This window comes from Magallana gigas, chromosome 1 (genome assembly GCF_963853765.1).
Source record: "Magallana gigas chromosome 1, xbMagGiga1.1, whole genome shotgun sequence".
NCBI lineage: Eukaryota > Metazoa > Mollusca > Bivalvia > Ostreida > Ostreidae > Magallana > Magallana gigas.
Genome location: NC_088853.1, coordinates 42,442,977 through 42,469,352, shown reverse-complemented (window position 1 = coordinate 42,469,352; position 26,376 = coordinate 42,442,977). Strand labels below are relative to the sequence as shown.

General features: G+C 33.7%; 3 protein-coding genes across 4 annotated transcripts in view; 2 read left to right on the top strand and 1 right to left on the bottom strand.

Annotated features, from left to right (window-relative positions):
• LOC105328097 (77 kDa echinoderm microtubule-associated protein) overlaps nt 1-9,741 on the top strand; it is a 33,832-nt gene extending 24,091 nt beyond the window's left edge. For both annotated transcript variants that reach the window (XM_066067595.1, XM_020067173.3), the window contains 15 exons: nt 70-219; nt 456-528; nt 948-1,052; nt 1,643-1,729; nt 1,970-2,113; nt 3,141-3,281; nt 3,886-3,999; nt 4,396-4,548; nt 4,962-5,102; nt 5,449-5,519; nt 5,919-6,013; nt 6,340-6,446; nt 7,436-7,538; nt 7,874-8,100; nt 8,758-9,741. In XM_066067595.1, the coding sequence (XP_065923667.1) occupies nt 70-219; nt 456-528; nt 948-1,052; nt 1,643-1,729; nt 1,970-2,113; nt 3,141-3,281; nt 3,886-3,999; nt 4,396-4,548; nt 4,962-5,102; nt 5,449-5,519; nt 5,919-6,013; nt 6,340-6,446; nt 7,436-7,538; nt 7,874-8,100; nt 8,758-8,880 (1,834 nt within the window). In that variant the 3' untranslated portion in view covers nt 8,881-9,741. The remainder of the gene's footprint in view (nt 1-69; nt 220-455; nt 529-947; nt 1,053-1,642; nt 1,730-1,969; nt 2,114-3,140; nt 3,282-3,885; nt 4,000-4,395; nt 4,549-4,961; nt 5,103-5,448; nt 5,520-5,918; nt 6,014-6,339; nt 6,447-7,435; nt 7,539-7,873; nt 8,101-8,757) is intronic.
• Nucleotides 9,742-10,478: 737 nt separating this feature from the next.
• LOC105328096 (methylcrotonoyl-CoA carboxylase beta chain, mitochondrial) lies at nt 10,479-18,961 on the bottom strand. The gene is made up of 17 exons (XM_066067585.1): nt 18,741-18,961; nt 18,398-18,464; nt 17,925-18,009; nt 17,270-17,371; nt 16,720-16,847; nt 16,347-16,459; nt 15,633-15,746; nt 15,110-15,174; nt 14,717-14,816; nt 14,359-14,454; nt 14,011-14,083; nt 13,575-13,651; nt 13,198-13,264; nt 12,420-12,576; nt 12,012-12,126; nt 11,524-11,609; nt 10,479-11,158 (listed from the first exon to the last, which is right to left on the bottom strand). The coding sequence occupies exons 1-17, from the start codon at nt 18,861-18,863 to the stop codon at nt 11,041-11,043; spliced, it is 1,686 nt and encodes a 561-aa protein (XP_065923657.1). The 5' UTR covers nt 18,864-18,961; the 3' UTR covers nt 10,479-11,040.
• A 191-nt stretch (nt 18,962-19,152) lies between these two features.
• LOC105328095 (fumarylacetoacetase) lies at nt 19,153-25,731 on the top strand. Its single transcript, XM_011428854.4, has 12 exons — nt 19,153-19,314; nt 20,450-20,560; nt 21,130-21,251; nt 21,533-21,582; nt 22,097-22,187; nt 22,325-22,422; nt 22,618-22,770; nt 22,902-23,108; nt 23,730-23,776; nt 24,225-24,326; nt 24,774-24,891; nt 25,385-25,731. The coding sequence occupies exons 1-12, from the start codon at nt 19,234-19,236 to the stop codon at nt 25,462-25,464; spliced, it is 1,260 nt and encodes a 419-aa protein (XP_011427156.3). The 5' UTR covers nt 19,153-19,233; the 3' UTR covers nt 25,465-25,731.
• Nucleotides 25,732-26,376: the final 645 nt, after the last annotated feature.

Sequence of the window (26,376 nt, the reverse complement as noted above, 5' to 3'; positions counted from 1 at the left end):
CTACTTTTAAATTAAAATAAAACAAAATTAAACGCATTATCAACACGTTCTAAACCCCATTCTTTGTAGATATGGTTACCGTGGCAACGATTGTCGTAGTAACATTTTTGTTTTGGTTACGGATGAGATTGTGTACTTCCTGTCCAACATAGCAGTGTTGTACAGCAGACAGACACACAAACAAAGACATTACCGGGAACACACAGACGACATTAGATGGTAAAGGCGTGACGTCATCATTTCTAATACTAAGTGAATCATTAAAAGAATATGCAACTTATCAACAAACATTAATGGATACCAGACCTTGTCATTTTTTTTTATAATAAATAATTCTTATTTAGCCATAAGACAAGTGGCAAAGATACACGTTTGATAAGATAAGTGTGATTTTAAAAAATCATAATAAAAATCAAATATTTATAAGAATATTTTGATTGGTTGTCTTGTTCCAGCCTGACCGTTCATGCCAATGGGAACATTGTCGTTACTGGCCAGGTGACCAGCAAAACGGACCCACAAAACCAGGTAAAATGCATATGGTGGTGGATATAAAGTGTCTTTTTTAGAGATTACATTTGTAAACAATTAAAGGATTTTGCAAATTCAAAAAACTTATGAATTTATACATGTATCGATAGACAGTGTGTAGGTTTGGATCAAAAAAATGCAATTTTCTTTAAATAATATTGTCGTAAAAAGTTCATCTAATTAACCTACAAAGTATCTTTTCTAACCATGATGCGACTTTAAAAAATCTGAGTTTTAAGTCATACAAAACTTTTGTTAATTTTATTTCATTGATTCTAGATTAAAATATTCATGCTAGCAATAATTTATAATGTTAAGCTATGCAATAGTTTGAAATAATGGACAATAAATATGAAAATGTACCTTATACCAAGCGAAATTCTGTTGATTCATCTTTGATTAATTAACCTCTTTAGGCTCACATCCGGGTATGGAGAGCCGATACTTTGCAGACGATACAGGTGCTTGGAGCGGGAATGTATCAAAAGATGGCTTTGTCGGTGGCTTTTTCCGGTTCATCTGTAAGCTCTTTTACAATGGTCTTCAATATTTTGCCTGTCGATGAAAATCATCATGCTGTGGTTTTATCAATACTACTATTCGTTGAATACCAATTTTCGTGGATTCCGTCGTTAATTTAATCCACGAAACAAAATGTTCATTAAAGTGCAATTTCTATTAACATTTAGTATTAATAGGGTTATTGGCCACGAATTTATGTATCCTTCAAACTGTGATATTTACTTTATCTACGAAAATTGATACCCTTGAATATTAATGAAACCACAATACATGTTTAACACGGGAATGTATGCGTTAATGTATTAAGAACGTATTAAGAACGGTTATGTACGACGTGTATAAAATTAAGGTTTTAAACTTCAAAGTGCAAATTTAGAACACCATTCAATATACTAGTTAAACTCTTTTATGTCATCAAACATGACGTGATGGCAGACATAATTACCGTGATGATTTTTTTTTCAAAAACGTGGCGGACATAACGTGACTCAAAACATGACAGTAATTCCAGTGATATTAAGATTAGATGAGAGATGAAGAATTTAAAGGAACTATTCCATAATGATAACTCATAGTTTCACCTTGATAGGATCTGCTGGCGGTTGTGGACAACAGCGCTGAGAAGCGGTTGACATTGTGGAACGTCATTTCCGGGGAACTCAAAGGGGACACAATCGTAGGCATTGCTATCAAAAATGAATTGACAAATGTATAAATGATGCTAGTACAACTAATTAAATGTAAATATCAAAAGAGTAAACCTATTGCCAGTGAAACTTAGAGCCTTGAAAATAAAATTATATTTAGCTTGTGCATTTTACAAATTAAAAGATACTAAATGTAGATACTGCATAGTAAGGGCCTGCGACACTCAAATCATCATTTTCTATATGCATGTGTACATGTTTTATTTTAGGTGAACACGGAGAATATATGTGAACTACAGTTTAATCCTAAGTACCCGGATGTGTTGGTGATTTCCGGTAAAGAGTATCTCTCGTGGTGGAAGATTTACCCGGAATCCAGGATGATCCAACCTTTGGCCCAACCGGATTATGAGGTCGGACTCTGGAGTTTTATAACACTAAACACAATCTAATGTCCAATATCTAAAAGCTAAAGCACGAGTTTTCTTGTGTGTTTAAGAAATATTAGTACGAGTTTTCGTGTATGTTAAGGTTAGACGACACGTTCCTCAATTTTAGATTTACTTTTTCCAGGAATTTGTTAATGGTTTACTACTACTTTGACAAGCTTTCTTGCAAAAAATTAGGGTACCTTACCAGGCATTTCTGCAACATACTAGAGTATGCAATATCCTATATAATCTTCTTGAAAATACACTTGAATTGTTGATATTAAAATAAATACATCTACAGCACAGCGAAATTCACTATAATAGAACAATATATCTCCGCCGGGGCGGGGCTTTGAACTCACTACCTCTAAAATCTATACGCTTTTGGCTGTGAACGGCCACGGTTCTTACCACTCGACCATCTAGACATATAACCAAATCCAAGTAAATTTTGATCATTTTTAAAGTAATTAGAAAATTAATATTTTTTTATTGGAACTCTTTATTACGAGGAGATACAAAAAAGATTTTTGAGGAACGTGTCGTATGACCTTAAAGAAATAAAATTAGAGTTTCCGTGGTTGTAGCAGGATAACCACTGAGGTTTTTTTTATTTAAACAATATTTCTCACCCTCCGTGATATAATGACCGAGTCATTTCTTTGATCGGTTTTAGCTGCAGTAGATAATTATTTTCTAAAACGTTTTTTTTCTCCTGAATCTTACAAACTACATCCGCTCCACGTATTACCTAAATATACCAATATACCCCAAAACTTCCAGATAACTTGTTTTCCCTACTTACGCATAAGCTTACATTTAAGAATATACATGAAATTGATGTCTTATACTTTCCATGATAAACTTGTTTTGTTTTTCTTTAAATTAACAGGACATCCTCTGTTCTAACTCTTAAAATCAGTATATACCGGTACTTAATAGTTAACTTCTATGTCAAGTGGCTTGCCAAAAATTATTTATTAGCATGTTTTCTCCGAATTTTTTACAGAACTTCCTCCGCGCTAAGTACGTGATTTGCCTGTCCCACAATGACCGCGGGGACCTGATGACGGGGGACTCTAACGGCACGGTGTATGTGTGGGGGGACGGGGGCAACAAGATCACCAACTTCATCAAGCACGGCCATGACGTATGATCATTGCTTACATTAATTGTTTGAGCTTTAAATATTCTTTATACTTTTACTTGAATACTGAGTAATATAACTATGTTTAATGTTTTAGATTGAAAATTCTTTAATACGGTTACATTTATTCTTATGTTTTTAACCTTTCTAGCTTGAGCAATTTCCAATACTGTTACATGTATCCTTATCATTAACCCCTTTACCTTAAACATTCATTTTAAAACTTTAATTACAGCACTTTTAGATTTAAAGATAGCATAGGTAATTTGGAAAAATATAAACCTAGCTAGAATAAACATTAAGATTGCTTTCGATAACTGCAATACTATTTTGAGACCTTTCGTCAGAGTTGATTTTCAAAAACATCGGATATAGCGAGTTAACAGTTCTAAACTGACCTTTTCAAAAATGTTGTAAATAAAGTGTTGTAACTAGAACATCTTTTGATCAGACTTAGATAAATCTAAGTGTCAATGCTAAGTTAAATTCTAAGATTCGTTCATTCAGACCAACATTTCAAGCACTTGTGAGTGGTACGTATGATTTGTGCTTAAACTGCTTTGTTGGAGAAAAGTTATGACATGGTCGCTTGTTTGATGACCCACAGGGACCAGTGTTCACAGTTCTGTGTCTGAAAACCCATGTGCTAACAGGAGGGAGGGACGGGTTCATCTATTCCTGGCATTTCAACAAGAACATGGACATGGATGGGGAATTACAGGTAAAAATGAAACCGAGTTTAGGAAAACTATAATATAGCATTATTTGAACTCGAAAGTCTACTAAAGCCTGATTTTATAAGTTTTTCATAAAGAGAAAAAAACAATTAATGCAGTCATATTGTAAAAGGTATTGTAGGCCAACATTGCTTCGAGTATAAGGTTTATAATAAGCTGGTTTCGCAAACATTGTGCTACGCACCAGACATTCTTGATATCGTAATCATTATGAAAAACTATGTTGCGAGAATAATTCGTTGCAAAGCAATTTCTACAGTAACGTTATTCAATATTAGAGAAAAATCAATATACTTTGGTGGAACAGATTGAATAGTACCATCTCCAATAAAAATACTGCGGATTTGACAATGACAAAACACTAAATATATTATATTCAGATTCCAAAGTCGGAGGGCGGGGTTAGACTACTTGTTCCCCATGGCGACAGCATAATCATTGGTACAACAGTGAACTCAATGCTGTCAATCACTCTGTCCAAGAAAAACAGCCCACTGAAAGACGTTGTGCTTGACCAAGTACCTATGACACAAGTAAAAAACTTAACTGTAGATTTCTTTCATAATACAAGAATACTTTTGTATCTTTTTTTTAAATATAAACAATATTTCATTTTGTAAAGTTCTTATATAATAAGGATTAGACAGCAGGCAACCTTCCTATTTGAACCCTCTTCTTAACGTTTGTATCATCTGGATTCTTTCTTATAAGCTTTGAAAGCTGTTAAATTTTTATAATATACATATAAGAAACTGCTAAAGTCATAGACTATACATATGTCATATCGTTAAATATTACATGGAGTTTATTTAGTAATTATCGAAACCTTTTATGATTTTAATGATTTTGGTCTGAAGTACAGTTTTGAGCCAACCAATTTTTCTTTGATACCTATGACTACTTCTACATTTATAAGTGTAGTAGTATTACATTTGCTCTTCTTTAGGGTCATTTTAACGAGGTACGGGGTCTGACCAGGATCCCCCACACTGACACTATGGGAACAGTCCTAACGGCAGGCACTGACGGAATCCTCTGTTGGTTCAATCCATTGGGAAGGGACCCAGTTTGTAAACTGGTTCTCAAGGTAAGACAAGATTGTTGATTGAGCTTTAAACGTGACAGGTCATATAGATCATGAAACGCAACTAAGAATACTTTTTTCGTTTACAAAATACCGAAAATGACATTTATTTGCTAGAATTTTTACCTAGAAAAATGCAATAAATAGACGGGTTTGCATGGGAGGGGGGGGGGCACTAAGTAAATGTACATCATTTTTATCAAACACGATCACTATTATAGGCATGGTTTGCACAGCGAGAAATATTTAGAATGCATAGTAAAAAATTCCCGTTCAGGTCGCAAAAAATTCCCTTGGTCCAATAATGTTAATAGTATGCATATATAGACTTTGTCCGTTCTTATTTCAGGGTATACAGTTCCTCTCAGTTGACGCCCTTCCGTCCGGTAAACACGTGGTCCTAGGGACCCGAGAGGGGCAGTAAGTTACTCTATCAAAGTCACTACTGTGGTTTCATCAATATTCGTTGAATACCAATTTTCGTGGATTTCGTTGTTAAGTTGATCCACGAAATTAAATGTTCGTTGAAGTTCAATTTCAACTAACATTTTGTATTGATAGGATCATTGGCCACGAAATTACGTATCCTTGAAACTATGGTTTTCATTAAATCCACGAACATTGATACCCACGAAAATTAATGAAACCACAGTATTTCCGCACCACTAAAATTGATTTTAGCATATTTTAATGGTATTTTTCTATTTTGGTTGGTTTTGACTCTTTTTGCGTAATTATAGCGAACCTACTTACGTACAGTTTTGGTCAAGTCCTCTGTGGTATTTATTAAACGTCCTTCATTTGGGGTTTTGTTTTCAGTTTGGTTGTTCTTGACATCCTTGGTGTATCCAGTACGGAGTGTTTTAACCAGAAGCTCTGCAAAGAAAAAATCACTATTGTTAAGTTCTCACCAGGTATAACTAGTTTATTTCACCATTTCAAATTATTTCCTACGTTATAATGTTACAACAAGTATTTTTTTAACAAAGAATAATGCATTTTGTGTTAATTAGAAAATTTGAAAGACATCTGTTTTTGTACATAATTGCGAAATTTAAAAGATAAAATTTGAGAAATAAGATTTATTATACATGTAAGCTCTTTCCCAGTTATATAGCTACAATTTTCACCGTAATTCGTTAAAAACTAAGACGATGGTCTGTCACATAAACACACATGGCACATGTATTTATCTATTCTGCGCGCTATATTTGTTAACAATCCGTTACTAATTTTGTAGACGGCGCTTCCATAGCAGCCGGTTCTTCAGACGGTTGCGTGTATATCTGTAGTCATGTCAACAAAGAAGACGGATCAAAAAGCTGGGAGTTCAAAGGCAAATTCAAAGTAAGTAAGCTTGAAAACACACAAATCTATATGTTGGTCCCAACAATTTTCTTTTTTTTTAAAGTCTGTTTTGCCGTTTGTTTTGTCGTTGATTCCATATTTTTTGTTGGTTGGTTGGTTGGCTTATTATTTATGTCAGTTGGATCGTTTTACCATTTATTGGATTTGATTTCCATTTTTGTTGTTAGTTGTTGGAAGTTTTTGTTGGATTACTTTACCAGTTGTGTGTAGTTGTGTTGTCTTTTTGGCATATTGCCAAATATTGCCTTATAACTTTATTGTGTTGTACTAGAAATTCCTAACATTTGGTCTATTTGATTGTCTTAATGGATTAATAACCAATGTTTATAGTTGTATGAATATATTGCATGTGTGAGTATAGCTTGCCAAATTGTAAATCACCATTTGTTTTGTAGTTGTTGGATCGCCTTCTTTCCTTGATCGCCCTATACAATTAGTGTCGTTGCAAGTGGGATTGTCAAACCACTTGTCTTGTTAAGTTGCAATATTTACGGTTCTTGATCACATAGGCCAACGTACCTTTTTTGTTAATGGATAATCTCAAAATATATATATATAAAATATCTGTTGTTAAAGTATTGCCTTACCATTTTTGTTGTTTGACAATCATGTTAGATTGTCGAACCATTTTGTTGCTTTTGGATTATCTTTCCATTTCTGTTATTGGATTATCTGACAATTTGTGTTGTTAAAGGATTGTCTTACCATTTGTATACTGAAGGATTGTCTTACCATTTGTGTTCCTGAAGGATTGTCTTACCATTTGTGTTGCTGAAGGATTGTCTTACCATTTATGTTGCTGAAGGATTGTCTTACCATTTGTATTGCTATAGGATTGTCTTACCATATGTTGCTGAAGGACTGTCTTACCATTTATGTTGCTGAAGGATTGTCTTATCATTTGTGTTGCTTAAGGATTGTCTTACCATTTGTGTTGCTGAAGAATTGTCTTACCATTTGTGTTGCAGAATCATACAAACGCCATTCAGTCGCTGGACTGGTCCGCTGAGACGGTCGACTCTGCCTTCCTGATCAAGAGTTGTACTGTAGCTCCACCCGAACAGTGCGTCTGTAAGTTGAACTCTCACTGGTCTAAATATGGCACTGGCTTTCGTCATTGTGTAGGTAAAAATTTAAGACCTGTATTCCGAAGTATTCTTGATATGATTTTTTTTTTACTAATAAAAAACTGTAATTTAATCATTTTAGGACAAGTGTACGAATCTCAAAATATATTTGCTCCCAGTATTTATCATTTTAACCGTTCAGTTTGATATGTATTCTTTGAAGTCAGAAATCTATATATTGTATATGAATAATTATTACAGTTCCTATGGAAACTCAATCACCTTAATTTAAAAAGATATCGTTTTCAACATGAATTAATGACTTGGGTGCTTTTGTAGGGAATGCAGTTAATTTTTGCCAAACAGATAAACAAGACACCACATCTATAAAATGGCAGTCTGAGACATGCGCAGTGGACGTCAGCATGTGTGGACTGTGGAGCACCAAGTTAGCACGTGACTCTGACATTCACTGCGTGGCTGTCAATCCGGAGAGAAGCTTGGTGGCTGTGGGAGACTCAAGGGGTCAGATTAGTCTGTTCAGATACCCGTGCTTTAAACAGGGTGTAAGTGACGATAAATTGGTAAAAAAAAAATCTATTGTTGAACATTTACTGACTTTTATTCTCGTTAATTAATATCTGAATACCTTCTTAAACTGTTTTTCCTCTATATTTGTACTTGGCGGATTGAAAAATATAGATTTAACCTCAGTTTTACATTCAAAAATTTAAGGTTATCTTGAGAGTAGCAACATGTATATTCAGGCCAAAATTCAAAATAGACATTGAATGAAATGCATTTTGTGTCAAAAACTTTTAATATGTATTGAGTGTAATGTATTAATTTTCTATGACAAGATTAAGACATTAGTACAATGCATTTCATGAAAAAAAAAAAAACCAAATATAGACACTGAGTGTATTGCACTTCTTTGAATCATAATGGTTTATCTATATGAAACATATACTGTGGTTTCATCAATATTCGTTGAATACCAATGTTCGTGGATTTCGTTTATGAGTTGATCCACGAAATTAAATGTTCATTGAAATGCAATTTCTATTAACATTTTGTATTCATGGGGTCATCGGCCACGAATTTACATATCCTTGAAAGTGTGATTTTCACTTTAGCCATGAAGATTGATACCCTTGAATATTAATGAAACCACAGTATACTGAATTGAGTTATCTTTAAACTTTGTTTTTCTAATAATTTAGGCTTTCTGCCACACGTACAGGACTCACAGTACTGTCAGGAACCTGCTGTTCAGTGAAGATGGACAGTTCCTGTTATCGGTGGGGGGTCGCGACTTAACCATTCTACAGTGGGAAGTCACATAGTCACCCATTGTTACGTCATTAGCCAAATCATAGTCGCACCTGTTGTTACGTCATTAGCCAAATCATAGTCGCACTTGTTGTTATACGTCATTAGGCAATTCATTTTTAAAATGTTATCAATTGTTATGTCATAATGATTATGTTATTCCAAAACCGTTGAAATCCTAGTGAACTATTACTTGATATTCACATTGTCTTGCCATATGTTTCAATGTGTGATATGATAATGCAGGTTACCGTTTACTTTTAATTACTTGCTTTTCTTTTAAAAGTAGATCATATTATTTTACTCGTAAACGTAATTTATTGCGTGTACTTTCTCTTCTGTTGTCTTGCTATTAACTAAGCCAAGCGTATTTTCATTTTAGATAAATGAAAACCTTAAATCATTAATTTTTTCTTTTCATGAATATGCAACATATAATGCAAATGATGATATTATGCTTAATGATGGTTGGCAAATTCATGTACTGAAGTTTTCTCGGATGCAAGAAGAATTCAAGTCTTTTTCCAGTTTTCTTCTTTACAATATCGTGTAGGAATATTTTGATTTGTGAGGATCCTTTTCAACATAGTTGATTTGAAAAACTATGATACATGCACCATTTCCTCACTTTATACATGTACCCAAAAACTCTCCAGTTTTACAAATGCTGCTGTTTATATTAGCCGATTCAAATTTACGAATATTCATGAAGCCAAGAAGAACAGTCTTTGAATTAGCCAATGGTCATAAGCGAGTCTGGTATCTTTTAATCATTTTTAGCATTTTATAAAATCACATATTCAGAATTAGAATCCCTGAATTGATAGATTATCTGTAACTTATTCGATAACTGAAAATACTCGTTTACAAGTTGATGCTGTTCTGTAGATTTTAATAAAATTATGTTTAATTTTTTTATTCTGACATATTTGGAGATTCTTCGAAAATCAACGCAACAATGGACATTGGGTTTTTAAACAGGACATATCTTCTTTTATGCATAGCATACCTTTTACGGTTCATGAAAATATAAAGGAAGTAAACATTGCAGAAAAAATACATAATCCGCGTTACCTGAAGCTATTCAGCCTTTATCGTAATGATTACACGTAATACTATAGTTTTTGAAAAGTTCATAAATATTGCTTTGGACTTTTCTATTGTATATTTTGGGGGAATATATAATTGATGAATCAGTAGATATTAAATAAAAGGGTGCTCAAGACCCTTTATAGTGCAACGCCTCCAATTTAATCTGTTTAACATTAATGGACTTTAAACACGGAGTATTTTTCACAGGGCCAATGTCAAACATGAAGTGAGACTTTTGACTCATGACTGCTTTTAAAATAAAAAATTTTAAAATGAAGTATAATAACTATGGTATACATCGCTGCCTTCCTGGATTTTTTCTGATTTATCATATCAGCCTTTTTTATGCCATAAACTCAACAACAAAAAAACTTATTCAGGGCCATCCTACAACATCTTAGCTAATCATATATAGTTTTAAAACATATTTATACAACTTTATACACTCATAAAACACTCATGAAACAAAAGTACAAAATGACAAAATCGTGCAATAGAAATCATACAATTTTAATACTAACTGCCAGACATAAACATTCTATTAATACATGACTGTATACTTAAATTCTGACACAAAAAATTCTACGCATTGGTTAAAATGATTTTTGCTTGTCAGTGAGTATTTTCTTTCCCTTTTTGTCGTGATTGTGTTATTTTAACTGCCACTTATGACGTGTATTTCATGATGACACAATGAGAAAAATATTTCTTCCTCCTTCTTGAATATTAATCCACTGTAACATTACCAAGGATATGCATGTTGGTCCGATTTTTCACAATATTATTACTCCCAGTGATGTCGTTCTGTGCTCAACACTTGTTTCATAAAACACACATCTATATATATATAATTGTTCACACAAATGCATGATGCATACTAGTTCATGAAGATTCAAACTAGTTCATAGCATGAATGATAAATAGCGTTCACTCTTATTAATATTCATGTACAAGTCATACATATTCATATATATGTCATAAATATTCATAATGTCTAAATATTAATGAACAAATAATGAATATTTATGAACATCATGATATTTAGTTGGGGAGGGGATTGGAGATTGTAATAAGGTTGTTCACTACATCCTGAACACTCCGAAATGTGTGTGTTGTTGGGGGGCGTTGAGGGATGCGCTGAGACTGAGTCCAAGTACTGTCCGTGTGTCCGCGGGGTCAATCACACCATCATCCCATAACCTAGAAACAATTGTTCAAATAAATATACTACAAACATGTTCAGAATTTCCAGTTTTCTTTATTTGATAAATCAAAAAAAATTGTTCTGATCCATTTGCTTTAGCAAAAGGGTAAAAGCATCAGTTTATAAATCAGTTACTATTTTAAAGTGTTAATTTTTAAAATTATTTTAAATTTTTGAATTGATTTTTAAAACTTTTATTTTTATTTAAGTAACGTAGAGTGTCTTTGATAATATGAATCATAATTTTGGATGGTAGCCTTTGGACAACTTTGATTTTTAAAAAAAGAACTTCATTTACTAAAATATTTTCAAATTTTAAACAAATCATGATAACTGCTAGCATTTTGAACACCCTGCTCACCTAGAACTGGCATAGTATGGATGACCCTCTTTTTCATATTTCTTAATCACAGGAATCTTAATGGCCTCCTCTTCATCAGGTGTCAGCTAAAATGGAGGAAGAAAAAATAATTGTTTGAGGACATAAACCAACATAAGGATAGAAGACTTTACACAACAAAACCTGTATAATAACTTTTCTAATGACATTTATAGTTTATTCAGTTTGTAAATAATGTTTAACATTTTGAACTTCATCAGCTCTCTCTCTCTCTCTCTCTCTCTCTCTCTCACACAAACTTTTTCAAATGCCACTTGATATAGCATGATAACATTTTCTATACCTTTGTTCTCTCAGAGGTCTTTATTTTACCTATCTCATTCATGCTGTTTGATTAGGTTTAGAATTAAAAACATTTACAGAGCCCTTTATGAGATGTTTGATGTCTACATGATACTGAACTCAAATGGACATGTGGCTGATGTTACATCTAGGTGTTTTAGCCCTACCGTTTTCCCAGCCTTGATCCTCTGTTCCCGCGTGATCTGAGCGAGAACACTGGCCGCCTGTTCTCCTCCCATCACAGATATTCTGGCATTTGGCCACATGTACAGAAACCGTGGGCTACAAACCATATAATCAAAAGTGTCACAAAATAACAGAAGCAGTTAAGACTGCATGGTTACATTTTTCTTTTTAACTTGAGCTACCTATACTTTGTTTGCATTGGATATAAAAGTTTGCCCAACCAGAATTTTAAACATAACTTCAATTACTGATTAGAAGTTTAGCTAGGGAAAGGAGAGAAAAAAAAAAAACATTTACATCTGCAATATGTTCAGCTTTTTTATAGCTTTTTACTTAGATCAAATACCATGCAATCTACAATTTCATAAATTTTCAATTAAGAATTTTACCTGTAGGCCCTGCCACACATCCCATAATTCCCTGCTCCATAGGAACCTCCGATTATCACAGTAAATTTGGGAACTTTGGCACACGCTACTGCGGTTACCATCTTGGCCCCATTTTTGGCGATGCCCCCGGCCTCGGCATCTCGACCAACCATAAAACCTGTTACAATTCATTGAGAGGAAATGTGTAACATTTCTTTCTCCCTACATGCAATTTTTCTATCAATTTTTTTACTGTTGTGATTCTGATTAGAAGCACAAAGGATCATCTGTTATTTTGATTGTTAGTTGATAAATAATGTGCAGTGTTGATGAATAGATTCAAGTTTCAACTTATGTTGGGGCAATTACTACCATCTAACTTCAAAGGTTCTTTGAATATCAGCTGAGATTTGGCTAGGCTTGATATTTGAACAAATCTTAATAAAATCTGCTGAGTGGAATCCCGATATTTGGAATGACATCTTAACTGAATCTAAGTCAAAAAGTCAGTCCAAGTTTCATGCACAGCAGAATCTCATGTGAGATTTGATTTCTTCAAGATACCACCACCTAGAGTAACACATGACCTCAGTTTCTGAATAATTTCCATGCAGAAAGCTTGCAAAATAACAGTTGCTACCTTTTTGTATATACAGACTTAAAACTGTGGTGGAAGGTGATTTAACTACATCCATGTCCCAGGATCAATTTGCAAACTTGTTCCATGTCAAATAAAGTCAAACAATAATATTACACTGATGGGACACATATGAAGAGCTTCATGGTTGAGCTAACTCACCTGTTATGTTTTGAAGAAAAATAAGAGGTATGTTTCTCTGGCAACATAGTTCTATAAAATGTGTTCCCTGCAAAAAGATCAGAACAAAGGCATCAATTTCATAGAATGACACTATTTTAGTTTAATAGATTAATAAAACAGCAATAAGGTTTAGAATATCAGTCTACAATGATTTGCAATTTTCTTTGGATCAGCCAATGATCTAGATCTTTTTATGACCTGTTAGATGATTCTTTCGACTCAATTTTCAACCAACAAATGCATAATTCTTTGCATTTTGTTTTTAATATGTTTGCATATAGTTTAACAAGTTATTGTTTTAAATTATTTTTTATTAAAATGGTTATTAAAGCTTTTATAACTTAAGTCTGACAAACCTTTAATGCCGATTCACTAAATAATACTCCGTTATTCCCCAGAATTCCTACAGGATACCCCCATAGTCTGGCAAATCCTGCAAAACATCGTGAAATACATGTAATATCAATGTTATTTCTCTCTTTACATATATACATGTTATCTTATTAGGACAAAGTATTTCAAGTCTTTAAGTATTTATCAATGACAATTTTCATTAAAACTGTTCATATGATATTGAATATTCTAATGCTTAGAAGAAAAGAAAAGCTTGTAGTTTTAAGATTCAAAAAGCATTTATTTTAAAACATGGTGTTTATATGTTCACTATTCTACTTTCATTATTTTATTACATGAGAGAGAGGGGCTAAGATGTAATTTGATAAACCTTTTGTTACATGCCATAAACCTGTGAATAAAATGAAAATGAAAATAGACATCACTTGTCTGGCTCACCTGTGACTAGAGTTTCTCCATACATTGTTTTAAATTCATCAAATTTACTTCCATCTACAATTCTAGCTATCACCTGAAAAAGACCAAATCAACATTTTCTTTTGTAAATGTACAATTTACCTCATTCAAATTCACAACAGTCAAAGTTGTAAAACTCTTTTCTTCTGCTGAACAAAACTAAATTTCTCAACAGCAAAGATTTTTTTCCTCTGAAAATACTCAGGTTCCATTTGAACAATAAAAGAAAAAGCTCCAATAACTATATTGGAATTGCTAGCAAAATGACACTGATTCAAAAACTGCCATGCCCCCTTCCCAAGAAAATATGTTGTTCACTTTGACCCTCACCTCTCTAACATCAAAGGTTTTCTTTAGATTAGCTCCCACAATTCCATACAACTCTTCAGCAGGATGGATTGGTTCCTCTGGGGTCTCCAAGGTAACCTAAACATACAAAATTGAATATTAGTTATTGTGTATGCATATCTGAAAAATTATAAGAAGAAGGCAGTAGGTTAAAAATTAAAGAAAATTAAATTGGTCTACTGTTGAGAAAAAAATCAAATGGAGAAGTCTCAGTTCCACATTCTACAAACATCTTCTACTATCAAAATGTTTCTAAAAAATATGATTAAAACCAGAAATACCAAAAACATATAACTCTCTGCCCTAATTTTTTTTATAAAAAATATCAAAGTTATAATACCTTGGGGTCTTTGGAGTAGTTGATGTTCTTGATACATCGCCTCGCCAAGTGAAGAGCGTGAATGTCGTCCTGAGCAAAGTAATCGGTCACGCCTGACTTACTGCAAAGTCAAAGAGGGTCAAAGTTTAACAGTTGCTGATGTGTATTAAGAGGATGGATTTGATAGCTACCTAATTTATACAAATATATACTATGTTGAAATAGATTCTGCAAAATTATATCCCAATAAGACCATTTCATTAAGATCAAAAATCCATTTTAAATCTTTGTCGGTTTTTGTTTCTACAGCAAAAAAACCCAGACCAGATAAAGGGAAACTGATATAAGAAACAGAAGGATTTTTTTTATTTGGGGGGGGGGGGGGTTGTTATTAACTATAACAGCCAGACAGACCTGCAGTGTAACTGAGCCCCTCCGAGGTCAGTGGCTGATACTTCCTCCCCTGTAGCTGCCTTCACCTACAATTGTACAAGTATATATATATATATAAGATGGGTATAACCTATAACTAATACGGGATAACGATTCTTTGTCCATACACATGTATAACCAAGAATTGCTACTAACACATTGTTAAGATTATTTGTCCATAGGCTGAAATACATTGTACTCTGTTTACATTTTCCATTTTAAATGACCTTGTATTTATAATTCATATTAATTGAAAATTTCAATCAATGAATAAAATTTTCTTTATACCAAACAAGCAGGAAAAAGCACCTAAATTTAACTGGATCAATATTTTTTTTTTACACACAATTTAAATAGAGTTTAGTACCTGCAAACCTTTTACAATATTGAATTAATCTTTAAGAAATTGAGTGAGTTTTACAATACAATAACTTTAATTTTTACCAATTTCAAAATGAAAATCATCCAAGCATTTTACAAAATCTCAAAAATTAATGTCCTTTACCAGTGGAGGTCCTCCTAAGAAGATGGTTCCGTGTTTTTTGACAATGATGCTTTCGTCGGCCATGGCTGGTACATAGGCCCCTCCTGCCGTACAACTTCCAAGCACCACTGCTATCTGTACAAAACAGAGGAGAAGACTCAGAACCACCATATAAAACTGGCATTTGGCAAATCTAGATTTGTGACTTTTTTTCTGTGATGTTCTATCTATTTGTCTCATATTAGTGTCCCTACTGATGCCTAGATTTGATTATTTTGATAATTTTTACAATTTAAAAAAAAATAAATTATCTGCCTTGTTGCAGCATTTCTTCATATACATGTAGTTTAACATTTAGCATTTCTTCTAATTCTTTACATATAAAGTTACCTCCCTTGTCATAGCGTTTCTTCAAATTGCTTACATACAAAGTTAGCTGCCTTGTTACTACATTTCTTCAAATTGTTTACATACAAGTTAGCTCCCTAGTTACAGCGTTTCTTCTAATTGTTTACATACAAAGTTAGCTCCCTAGTTACAGAGTTTCTTCTAATTGTTTACATACATGTACAAAGTTAGCTCCCTTGTGACAGTATTTCTTCAAATTATTTAAATACAAAGTTACCTACCTTGTCACAGCATTTATTTTATTAATTTCATAGCTGTCAAGTATTTTGGGCAATTAATCTCCCTTGTCAGAGCATTCATTTTCTCAATCTCTAATATCATAAATACCTGAGGTATTTTGAGGGCAGACATGTTGGCTTGGTTGAAGAAGATTCTTCCAAAGTGGTCCCTGTCCGGGAACACATCTTCCTGGCGGGGCAGGTTGGCACCACCAGAGTCCACTGAAATCCAAAATACATTAATGAAAATGCATGATAATGTAAAGTATAGATAGTTCTCTCTCTCTCTCTCTCTCTCTCTCTCTCTCTCTCTCTCTCTCTCTCTCTCTCTCTCTCTCTCTATATGATCTCTCCACTACCTTACATATACCAGTACCATGTACAACTGTATATGGTTCTATTATCAAGTCTCTATTCTGTCTCTATTAACTCTCTACTACCTGTATCTCAATTCACTGCAAGTGATCTCTCTACCATCTTACCTAAGTATATACAGGGTAGATGGTTTTGTTGGGCAATTTCCTGGGCCCTCAAGTGTTTCTTGACCGTCACAGGATAGTAGGACCCACCCTTGACTGTAGGATCATTGGCTACAATCATACACTCAACCCTAGGGAAAAAAAGTTGGACACATGATATGCTTACACAATATTCAATACTTTTATATACATCATATATAAGACAATTTTTGTCCCATGTATTTTTCGCCCTTCTGCACTTGCAAACAATTTTGCCCCAACTTGAATACCGGTACACCCAGACAAAGTCGTATTTAAAGAAACATTAGAATTCGCCCTGTCTTAAATTTGAGGGTGAAGGGGGCAAAATAAAACAGGGACAACTATTTTCTATATACAGCATTACTTTATTCATTTTTTGTATCAATGTATATGCCAATTTTCACTAAAATCTGTCAATAAGAAAGAAGAATATGTGGGATGTCTCCATAATTTCTGAACAATCCTTGTACATATTTCCTACTCTTGTTCAACGATAAAACATAATGAGCTAGGTCACAATGTAGACACATACCCTGACACCCGCCCTATCCCGGTGATGATGCCCCCCGCAGGGACGTCATCCTCTCCATACAGCTGGTACCCCGCTAACTGACTCAGCTCCAGGAACGGGGACCTAGTTAAAGAAAAAGGTGGCTGGATTATCTACACAAGCGATATCATAAAATTGAATTGCAGCAAACCATTTCATAACTGGTAAAAACACAAAATATAGCTTGTGTACGAAACTCCTGGTCATGGTTTTATCGTGGACATAAATTGTTTGTAGTTTTTTAAAGCTAACAGTTTCATGTATCTCATTATGATTATCTGCTAAACCACAAAATTGAAACACAGTAAAGCAGTTTATCATTGTCAAACTGCTAAATAAAGCTGGTGTGTAGTTCTGTGTTTGTAAAATCAACTCTACATTTGAGATTAAAATGATCTTAATGTCTATCAAGTTTTAAGACAAAAGTTTTGTGGGTTTTTTCAAGTACTCTTTGTTAATGAAATCAACATTTATTTAATTTAATAAAGTAAGTTTTATTTTTATATTGGCCTTAAAGGAAGCTTTATAAAAAAAAAATTGTGATTTTCCAATGGACTAAAGGACATTGAGATCAAAAGAGAGCTATTTCTAAAAGCTGATAGTCAATCAGACAGGTGTATTTGGATAATAGTCTCACTGTGGGTCCAGCAGAGAGTTGATCCTGTCTCTGGGTAACATCTTTCCCCGGTCAGTGTGCTTCTTGCGAGCTGCCTCACCCCCACCTACATGGATATATTGATATACTTTACGGAAGTTTTAAGACATAGACATTTTTTTTAAATGACGTAAATGAAACAATTGTCGTTACATCATATTTCACATTAATTATGTCATTTAGCTCTGAATAGAGCAGAACTTTAGCTAGTAAAACCATGAAGGGGTCTATTAGATTCAATAGTTAATTAAAAACAGATTTTTTCACTATCTGATGTCTGTATTTTGTATTAATAATGTCATTTTTATAGTGATGGCCCATCAGTAAAAAGCAAATATATAGAAAGTATGCTTTGTGTTACAGTTTATAAGTATAACTCTTGACATGTCAGTAATTAATGGTAAATCTGTTTATTAATAATAAAAAAAAATTGCATGCAAAATTTGATAAATCACCTTGCATAATTTTTGTGACTTTTGATTTCAGGTCATCCACAAGAACCTGCATCGTCTCTGCATTTTCCTACAAAATCATACATTTAAATTCAGAATATAATGTAACTGGCAAAGATCAAAATCAATTAACGAATGCATTGAAATGTTCTCAAGCTTATAAATTTACTGTCTCAGCAAATTGCTTTAAACCATTCAGATTGTAAGTCCAATCGAAAATGGGGTTTTTAATATTAGGCCTATTATTATTACAAAGTCAGTTTAAACACACCACAATGGCACATTCGACTCTGCAGTGTCTGCACCAAAGGAGTTTGAGGAAATTCGAAATGCACGTGTTTTTTACCTTGTAATTTGCATCTTTTTCGATTGCAGTCCCAATCGGTGCAACTGCATCCAAGCTCATTAATCGTTTCTGACATTTCGCTATTTCTCTTGACCCAAGTGACAGTATGTATCTACGTAACATGATCTTTACATTTGTAAACAAAACTTGTCAAGTGCTCTGTCCAAAGTCATACCAATCGAAACACCTTGGATGTCTCCCACATCCAACAATAAGTGATCGTAAAGTGTGGAAGACATCCGAGAATTTTCGATTGAAGTTCATATTTTCGAATTAAATATCTTTCAATTTTTCTTTTTGACAATAATCAGCAATGCGCTGAATTCGTTCATCCGGATCAAATTTATTTCTTGGCCTTTTGTTCACCTAAAAAATTCCTTGATTTGTATCTAATCTGAGAGTAGTTTCCTAAATACGAAACTAAAGAACTTCAACTTCCTGTAGCGGTCAAGTTGTCGGCACGTGTAAACAAAAGTAAAATACCAATTTAACAATGTCTTTTATTGAAGTTAGCCCTGACAGCGATTTTCCGCTGCAGAATCTGCCTTATGGCGTCTTTTCCACCGCAGACAATGTAAGTTTTCTCAGGTGTTCATCAATGGTGTGCAAAACTAGAGGTGTGTCGCTGGTGGGCCAATCAAATAGTCGCCTTTTTGTTCACATGTACAGGTGCTTCAAAATGATTTTCCACTTCAATCATCTTGTTCAACCGAGGCAAAATCATGAAAAAATATAACAATTTTCTAAGGTCATACAAACTAACAAGTTATCGTCAAATAATGTTTGTTCCAAAATACATGAAAAACATGTTTGGCAGAATTAATCTCTTGATTTAGCCCTATTTCTAACGGTATGGGAGAAATAATGACAGACTAGACCAGGATTTGAAACCAGATTTCTCTAGCCAGGCATTTATCTACCAACTGAGCTATACGTACCATTCTAACCGTCACAATTATGCCCCCATTAATAGTCTTTGCACTAGAAGATCAACATTCCGAGGTTCTTTTCCCTGGCAGGAGTTGAACTGTTAGTCCCAGATTTGGCAGCCGCACAGTCTAAAATGTTACAGGATTGAAGAAATAATGACAGATCAGACTGGGATCAAAACCTGGGCCCCTCATTAATCATGACACACATTTCTTCAAGAGACTATGCAGTTTAAGTTCTAAAAGTTTTCGGGCTAAACATGCTAATAAATACAGTTGATTCATGACCATACAGTTATCAGCAAATAATGACCATACAGTTACTTCTTAAATGATATTAAACAGAAGTCAGTTCTGATAAACAAGATAATTGATTGATATTAATTCATTATTTTCAATAGATTGATCTCTACATCATTCACCATTAATTTAAAAATGAGAAGTTCATTGTAATATAAGTATAACTACAGTGTAATAATATCAAAACTTTTATTACTTGGGTGATACCCACATCAGCATATTGAGGTGTTAACTTAGCAGTACATCTGTATTCATTCTTTCTTTCATTTTCATTCGTAAACATGGTAAAGTTTTCACTTGTCAATCCATTGTAAATATTAGTTTGAGATATACATGTATAAAGTTATCAGCAAATAATGAGCAACTGCATGAACTAAACAATATACATGTATATTCTCTTGATCATTGTGCAGTAAATTATGTTATATCTGCAATTTACATTTTGTTCATACATAATCATGCCTATATATGTGTTTTCAGCCAACCCATCGTATAGGTGTTGCCATTGGTAACCAGGTGTTGGACCTGAGTGTCGTCAGACACCTGTTCACCGGACCGGTCCTACAGAGTCAACAGGATGTCTTTGCAGAGGTATTTTAATTCTGCCACAATTACTTATGTCTAAAAAATTCTAAAACATGACAGATCTCAAACTGTAATCTCAGCGAGATTCATCAAGACTGAAAAATTCTGAAGAGATGTCAGTCAAAAATTTTCAGTCTCGATCAATCTCACTGAGAATACTCAAACTGGTATTGAACACATATGAATTAATCAGGTGCTCAATTTAGATTCCATATTCATTGAGACTGAAAAATTTTCACTGGCGACTGTCGGTCTCTTCAAAAAAAGATGTCAGTCATAATTATTTAGTCTCGATGAATCTGGTCAGTCAAAATTTTTTAGTGTCTGCAAATCTCACTGAGATTACTCAAACTGATATTGGACAAATATGAATTGATCAGGAGATCAATTTAGATTCCATGTCTTCAAAAGAGTCAAATTTCAGGTTAATTTTTTATAAATTCTTTTACAATGTATGAGTTAAGCAACCCTAAACATTTTTTTAAAACAAAACATAACAGGTAGTGGTACTTACTTAGGAGACTATTTTATACCAGACCATTAGTAGTTTATATATATGTTGACCCATTTTACAGACCACCCTCAACTCCTTCATGGGCCTGGGGCGGGCAGCCTGGCAGGAGGCTCGCACCACCTTACAGCAGCTTCTGTCTGCTCAAGAACCATTACTCTCCAACAACAAAGACCTTCGAGCTAGGTATTAATTGCTTTAATTGGGTTAATCTTTTTATTTACAAAGAGATCTATCTACCATATTTCTACAAGCATTATGATAAAAAAAATTTCAATACAATAACTAATGTAAAGATTTTTTTTGTTTTTTTTTCTCTTAAATTATTTAAAGGAGATTCCAGATTTTGGAGAAAAAAGTTTCATGTAAAAACAAGTCTGCAAAATTTAGATAAAGAATAATGAGAGTATTATTTTGATTTCCGCTTTGATTGTCCATTTTCAGAATAAATATCTTTTCATTTCCAGGGCGTTTGTGCCACAGTCAGATGCAATCATGCACTTACCAGCAAAAATAGGTCAGTAAGCATGTAGATAGTATATAAATCTTCAAGAATTATTTGTTTTTTGGGAGCAGTGCCAGTGAAAAATGATATGCCTGTGTCCAGGCACCTTCACTATAAAACCAAATATTTTTTGACTTGTGGTCTTCTCCAAGATGGGTTTTTGTAAAGGCATTTCAATTTGAATTTGATACAGATTGATACAGATAGATGCTAAATGTTGTTATATACACATGTAGAAGAATAGAATTTAAGATATACAGTTCTTAAAATATGCATTGCCTTGGCATTAAGTATTGACCTTCTGATATCGGACCTCTAATTTACTGCAATTAGATGTCAGATTTTAATAAGACTGACACCTTGATATTCTATCACTATGGAGATAGTTTAAGTTTAAAAAAAAAAAAACTCCATTGATTTTAAAAATTTTCCTATCCTCATTTTAGTTTTTTGTATGTGTATGTGTGAAATTGTAATGTTGAGCAATGGAGTTTTCAAATTATGTTTGATGTTTTGAATTTATCAGGAGACTACACTGATTTCTATTCCTCCAAGAACCACGCCTATAATGTTGGTTGTATGTTCCGAGGACCAGACAATGCCCTTATGCCTAACTGGTAACTATTATTTAATATTTTTTTTCAGTTTTTTAAAAAAGTCTATTTCATTGTTATTTGAAAGTAACTTAAATATTAAACGATATTGACAATTGGAAATTGTTAACGTTCATTGATCATTTGCTGAATGTTTTTAGGACACACCTCCCGGTTGGTTACCATGGCAGGGCCTCCTCAATTGTCATATCTGGAACTCCCATTAGACGCCCCAATGGACAGACTAGGCCTGATGAATGTGAGTGAATTATATATTAAATATTTAATATCAGGTTAATACCTTATGTCTAGACATTTTTGCAATCCTGTTTTTGGATTACAGTACAGACAGAAATTCACTAATATACATGTACCATAATGATATACACATCTGAGAATCATAACATACATGTAATAGGGTCTTCATAATTGTATTTTTCCTTATCTGTTGCAGCTCAGCCACCAGTGTTTGGTCCTTGCAAATTATTTGACTTTGAGCTGGAGATGGCATTCCTAGTCGGCCCCGGCAACCAGCTGGGAGAGCCAATCAGCATGGACAAGGCAGAGGATCACATCTTTGGCATGGTTCTGATGAATGACTGGAGTGGTAAGTGCACAAGTTAGCTCCCTTGACAGATTCATTGTCAGTCATTCCTGTAAACTTCATGCTTTCATGCCATAGTTCTGTAGAAATTAAATGTTGAAGATCAATAAATTCTTCTCCTTCTTTCATTACAGCCCGTGACATCCAGAAGTGGGAGTATGTACCATTGGGGCCCTTCCTTGGGAAGAACCTGGGAACCAGCATTTCCCCATGGGTGGTGACAATGGACGCCCTGAAGCCCTTTGTGGTCCCTAATGCCACCCAGGACCCCAAGCCCCTCCCCTATCTGTACCATGAGGACCCATACAACTTTGACATCCATCTGGAAGTAGCCATTAAAGGTGAGGTTTCCTTAGATTAAATTGTATTTTATTGGAAATGTTTAGGTCTAATTCATATGTATTCAAGTACCCTAAGTTTGAATTCTAACTTACATATTTTATTTGAAAGCAAACCTTCCCCCATATCTTTTGCAAGCAAAGAGTACTTGTTAGTTTTTAGTTCAGATTTCTGGGCATATTACATGTATGTAATGTGCATTATATCAGTACCCTGTGATTAAATTTTATGTGAAAGTATTCCCTCCCCCCATCCCCTCCCCATCTCTTGCTAATAAAAAGTATGTGCCCGTTTTTGATATGGTTTCAAACTGGCCCAATTTCATTGAATTTAAAATTAAAGATATATTTTTAATATAAAAAAAATAAACATTGTTTTACAGTAGGAAATTCTGAGTAATAGGACAAGATGCATCTGTTCTTCTAAAATTTGATATTGGATTCTAAATGAGTATATATTGAATTGTCAGACTAACACACACGCTGGTTTTTTACTTGGCAATTTTAAACTCTGACTAACATATAAGGTCACATTGAATATATGAGTTCTATATCTTGTGCTGTTAAAATGTTTGTAGAAGTATGAAGATTTGAGGTGAAATGACAGCCATGTTTCTGTTTTAGGTGAAGGAATGCCAAAACCAGCAACTGTATGCCGTAGTAATTTCAAGGTAGGATTTTGTATGTTTGATATTCAAGTTTAAAAATGAATTGATACAGTACAGTTATTCAAATTTTAAAACTTGTATATCAAAAACAAAAAACCCAACATGGTTTTGCAACTAAATTGCTACCGATACATTAATTTGAAATTCATTTACAGTACTTAAATTAGTGCAGAATTATTTTTGCCTCGTTGTTTTGGAGGGTTTTTTTGCCCAATCATGGTTGAAAAAGATTTTGCCCCATTTCAATTACCTCTATTTACTCAGTTGTGGATAAAAGAAAGAAAAGTTTGTAGTTTTTAATTAGGTCTGATTGTGAGGGCAAATGGGGCAACTATAGAGAGATGGCAAAATGTCCCTGTAAACAGTTTTTCTTCACGCCTTTTATGTTTTCTTGAAAAAATTCTAAAACTTTTCTATCCATATATTAATGCATGTATCTTTGTATTTGCAGTTCATGTACTGGACAATGAAGCAGCAGTTGACCCATCACACGGTGACCGGGTGTAACGCTAACCCCGGGGATCTAATGGCCTCTGGTACAATCAGTGGAGAGGTAAGTTACATTAATGGGAAAGCAGATTTCATCACCATTTTATTGGTTATACTGTGAATTCCTTATTTTTGATTCCATGATTATGCATTGCTGTTTTGTATCAAATTGTGAGAATATAAAATTGGGAGCACCAGTTTTTGTTATAGTTTCTGTAGTTCAAAACTGTCTTAAAAAATAAAAGCAAGATTTTAAAATCCGCGAGATTTGCTTCTCGCAATTTTAGCGAATATTAATTAATTCCACACATTTAATAAGGAATCTACAGTACAACTACAACAGATACAGGTATTGTATCAAGCAAATAGATAATGTATAGGTAGCAGGCAAAGGGTAGTTTGAAGTAATATATGGGGGGGGGGGGGATTGATTTGAAAGTATATTTAGTTCTGAGTGTACCTGGTACTCAATTTTTCATACATACATAAGTACCAAACTTTTTGTTCCCAGACGCCTGACTCGTATGGCAGCATGTTGGAGTTGTGTTGGAAAGGAACAAAGACGGTGGATCTTGGGAACGGGGAGACCCGGAAATTCCTGAAGGACGGAGACGATGTCATTTTCACAGGTCAGTGCTGAATATTGATATTGTTTACTAGTATTTGTCATAATTTCTGTAAACAAACTTTTACGTTTTGGCAAAATTAATACTACATCTAGTGAATTACCTGTGTATTTAATTGCAACTTGTTATCTTAATAAAATAGTTCTAATATAATTTAAAATGACTGGTTCATTGGGAGAAATATATATCTGCAACAGCAATAAATTGATAACATAACATTTCATGTATATATGTTAATTGCTTCGATCGATCAGTACATTTCACAAATTCAAAACCTGCATATGTAAAACTCTTTTAGAAAAAAAAACAGTATAGTTAGCCAAATTTTATTCCTTTAAGATTAAAGTTTGAATAATCTTGTTTTTCTGTGCACATGTCGAAGTTGCTACTATATATGTAGATTATGTAACACTCATTTTTAAATTGACATATTCTTTGAGATAAAATGGCCCCTGTTGAATATTTAATTTATGAAGAATTGTTATTCTATAATTAGGTTATTGTGAGAAAGACGGAGTTCGGATTGGATTTGGGTCGTGTACCGGACAAGTCTTACCCGCCCTCCCCATGTCCTGAGATTGACCACCAACAGCCAATCACAGCGCTTGGCTCATCCATCTGTTGAACAAAAGTATTCCAGCATTGTTGTATTAAAGTGTATGTTAGAGAAGGGGGGGTTTTAAATAGTCACTGATCATTTGGAGGAGAGGGAAACTCATTCTGTACATGTTTCATTAAATGTTCATGGACAAATTTTAATTATTTGTACAATGAAATCTATTGAATGTCTTTGTTATTTTCATGGGAATGTGTTAGTGTATAATAAATACGAGATTAAAATTATTGTGATTTTTTTAAAAAAAATTTTATCCTGTGACATTGAAGACTGAGGGATTTAAAAATGGAAATACATGATGTATTGAGGTATTAAGGAGGCACTAACCATCAGATCTGCCTTAAACTTTGACACATGATATTTGGCTATAAGCTATCATCTAATAAAGAAAAATCAAAACATTTTAGCTTTAAAATTTGAGCATTTTACTATATCTTTATGTAGAGCTCTTCATTTTAAGGAGGTAAATATTGCCCCCAAAATGGCCATACAGCCCTCTTAATTGGGAAGGATCAGATCAAATGCAACAAGAGAGCAGCACATGCACTGACTAATACAAGGATCATTTTATGATAAATGTATCTATCATTCTATGTGTTAACAAAAAAAACAAATGAATACTGTATACAGGGAAATATTCGCCCCCGTTTTATTTTCGCCCTTTTTACCCTCGTTGTCAGTTGGCGAATTGAAGACTGCGAATTCCATTATCTCAAACAATCTTTCTTTAAACACAACTGTGTCTGGACGAATTCAAGACGGGGCGAAACTGTTTGCAAGTGAAGAAAGGCGAAAATAACACGGGGCGAAAATAACCCTGTATACAGTAATTATGTAATATTGTTACATCATAAAAATAAAATCATTTTTTA

Excerpts from the sequence above, each read along its gene's own strand:
- LOC105328096 (XM_066067585.1), bottom strand. The coding sequence starts at position 18,863 with ATGTTACGTAGATACATACTGTCACTTGGGTCAAGAGAAATAGCGAAA. Across the intron at positions 14,455-14,716 it reads ACTACTCCAAAGACCCCAAG|GTTACCTTGGAGACCCCAGA; the intron begins GTATTATAACTT and ends TTGTATGTTTAG. Across the intron at positions 12,127-12,419 it reads ATGTGTGGCAGGGCCTACAG|CCCACGGTTTCTGTACATGT; the intron begins GTAAAATTCTTA and ends TATGGTTTGTAG.
- LOC105328095 (XM_011428854.4), top strand. The coding sequence starts at position 19,234 with ATGTCTTTTATTGAAGTTAGCCCTGACAGCGATTTTCCGCTGCAGAAT. Across the intron at positions 19,315-20,449 it reads TCTTTTCCACCGCAGACAAT|CCAACCCATCGTATAGGTGT; the intron begins GTAAGTTTTCTC and ends ATGTGTTTTCAG. Across the intron at positions 20,561-21,129 it reads AACAGGATGTCTTTGCAGAG|ACCACCCTCAACTCCTTCAT; the intron begins GTATTTTAATTC and ends CCCATTTTACAG.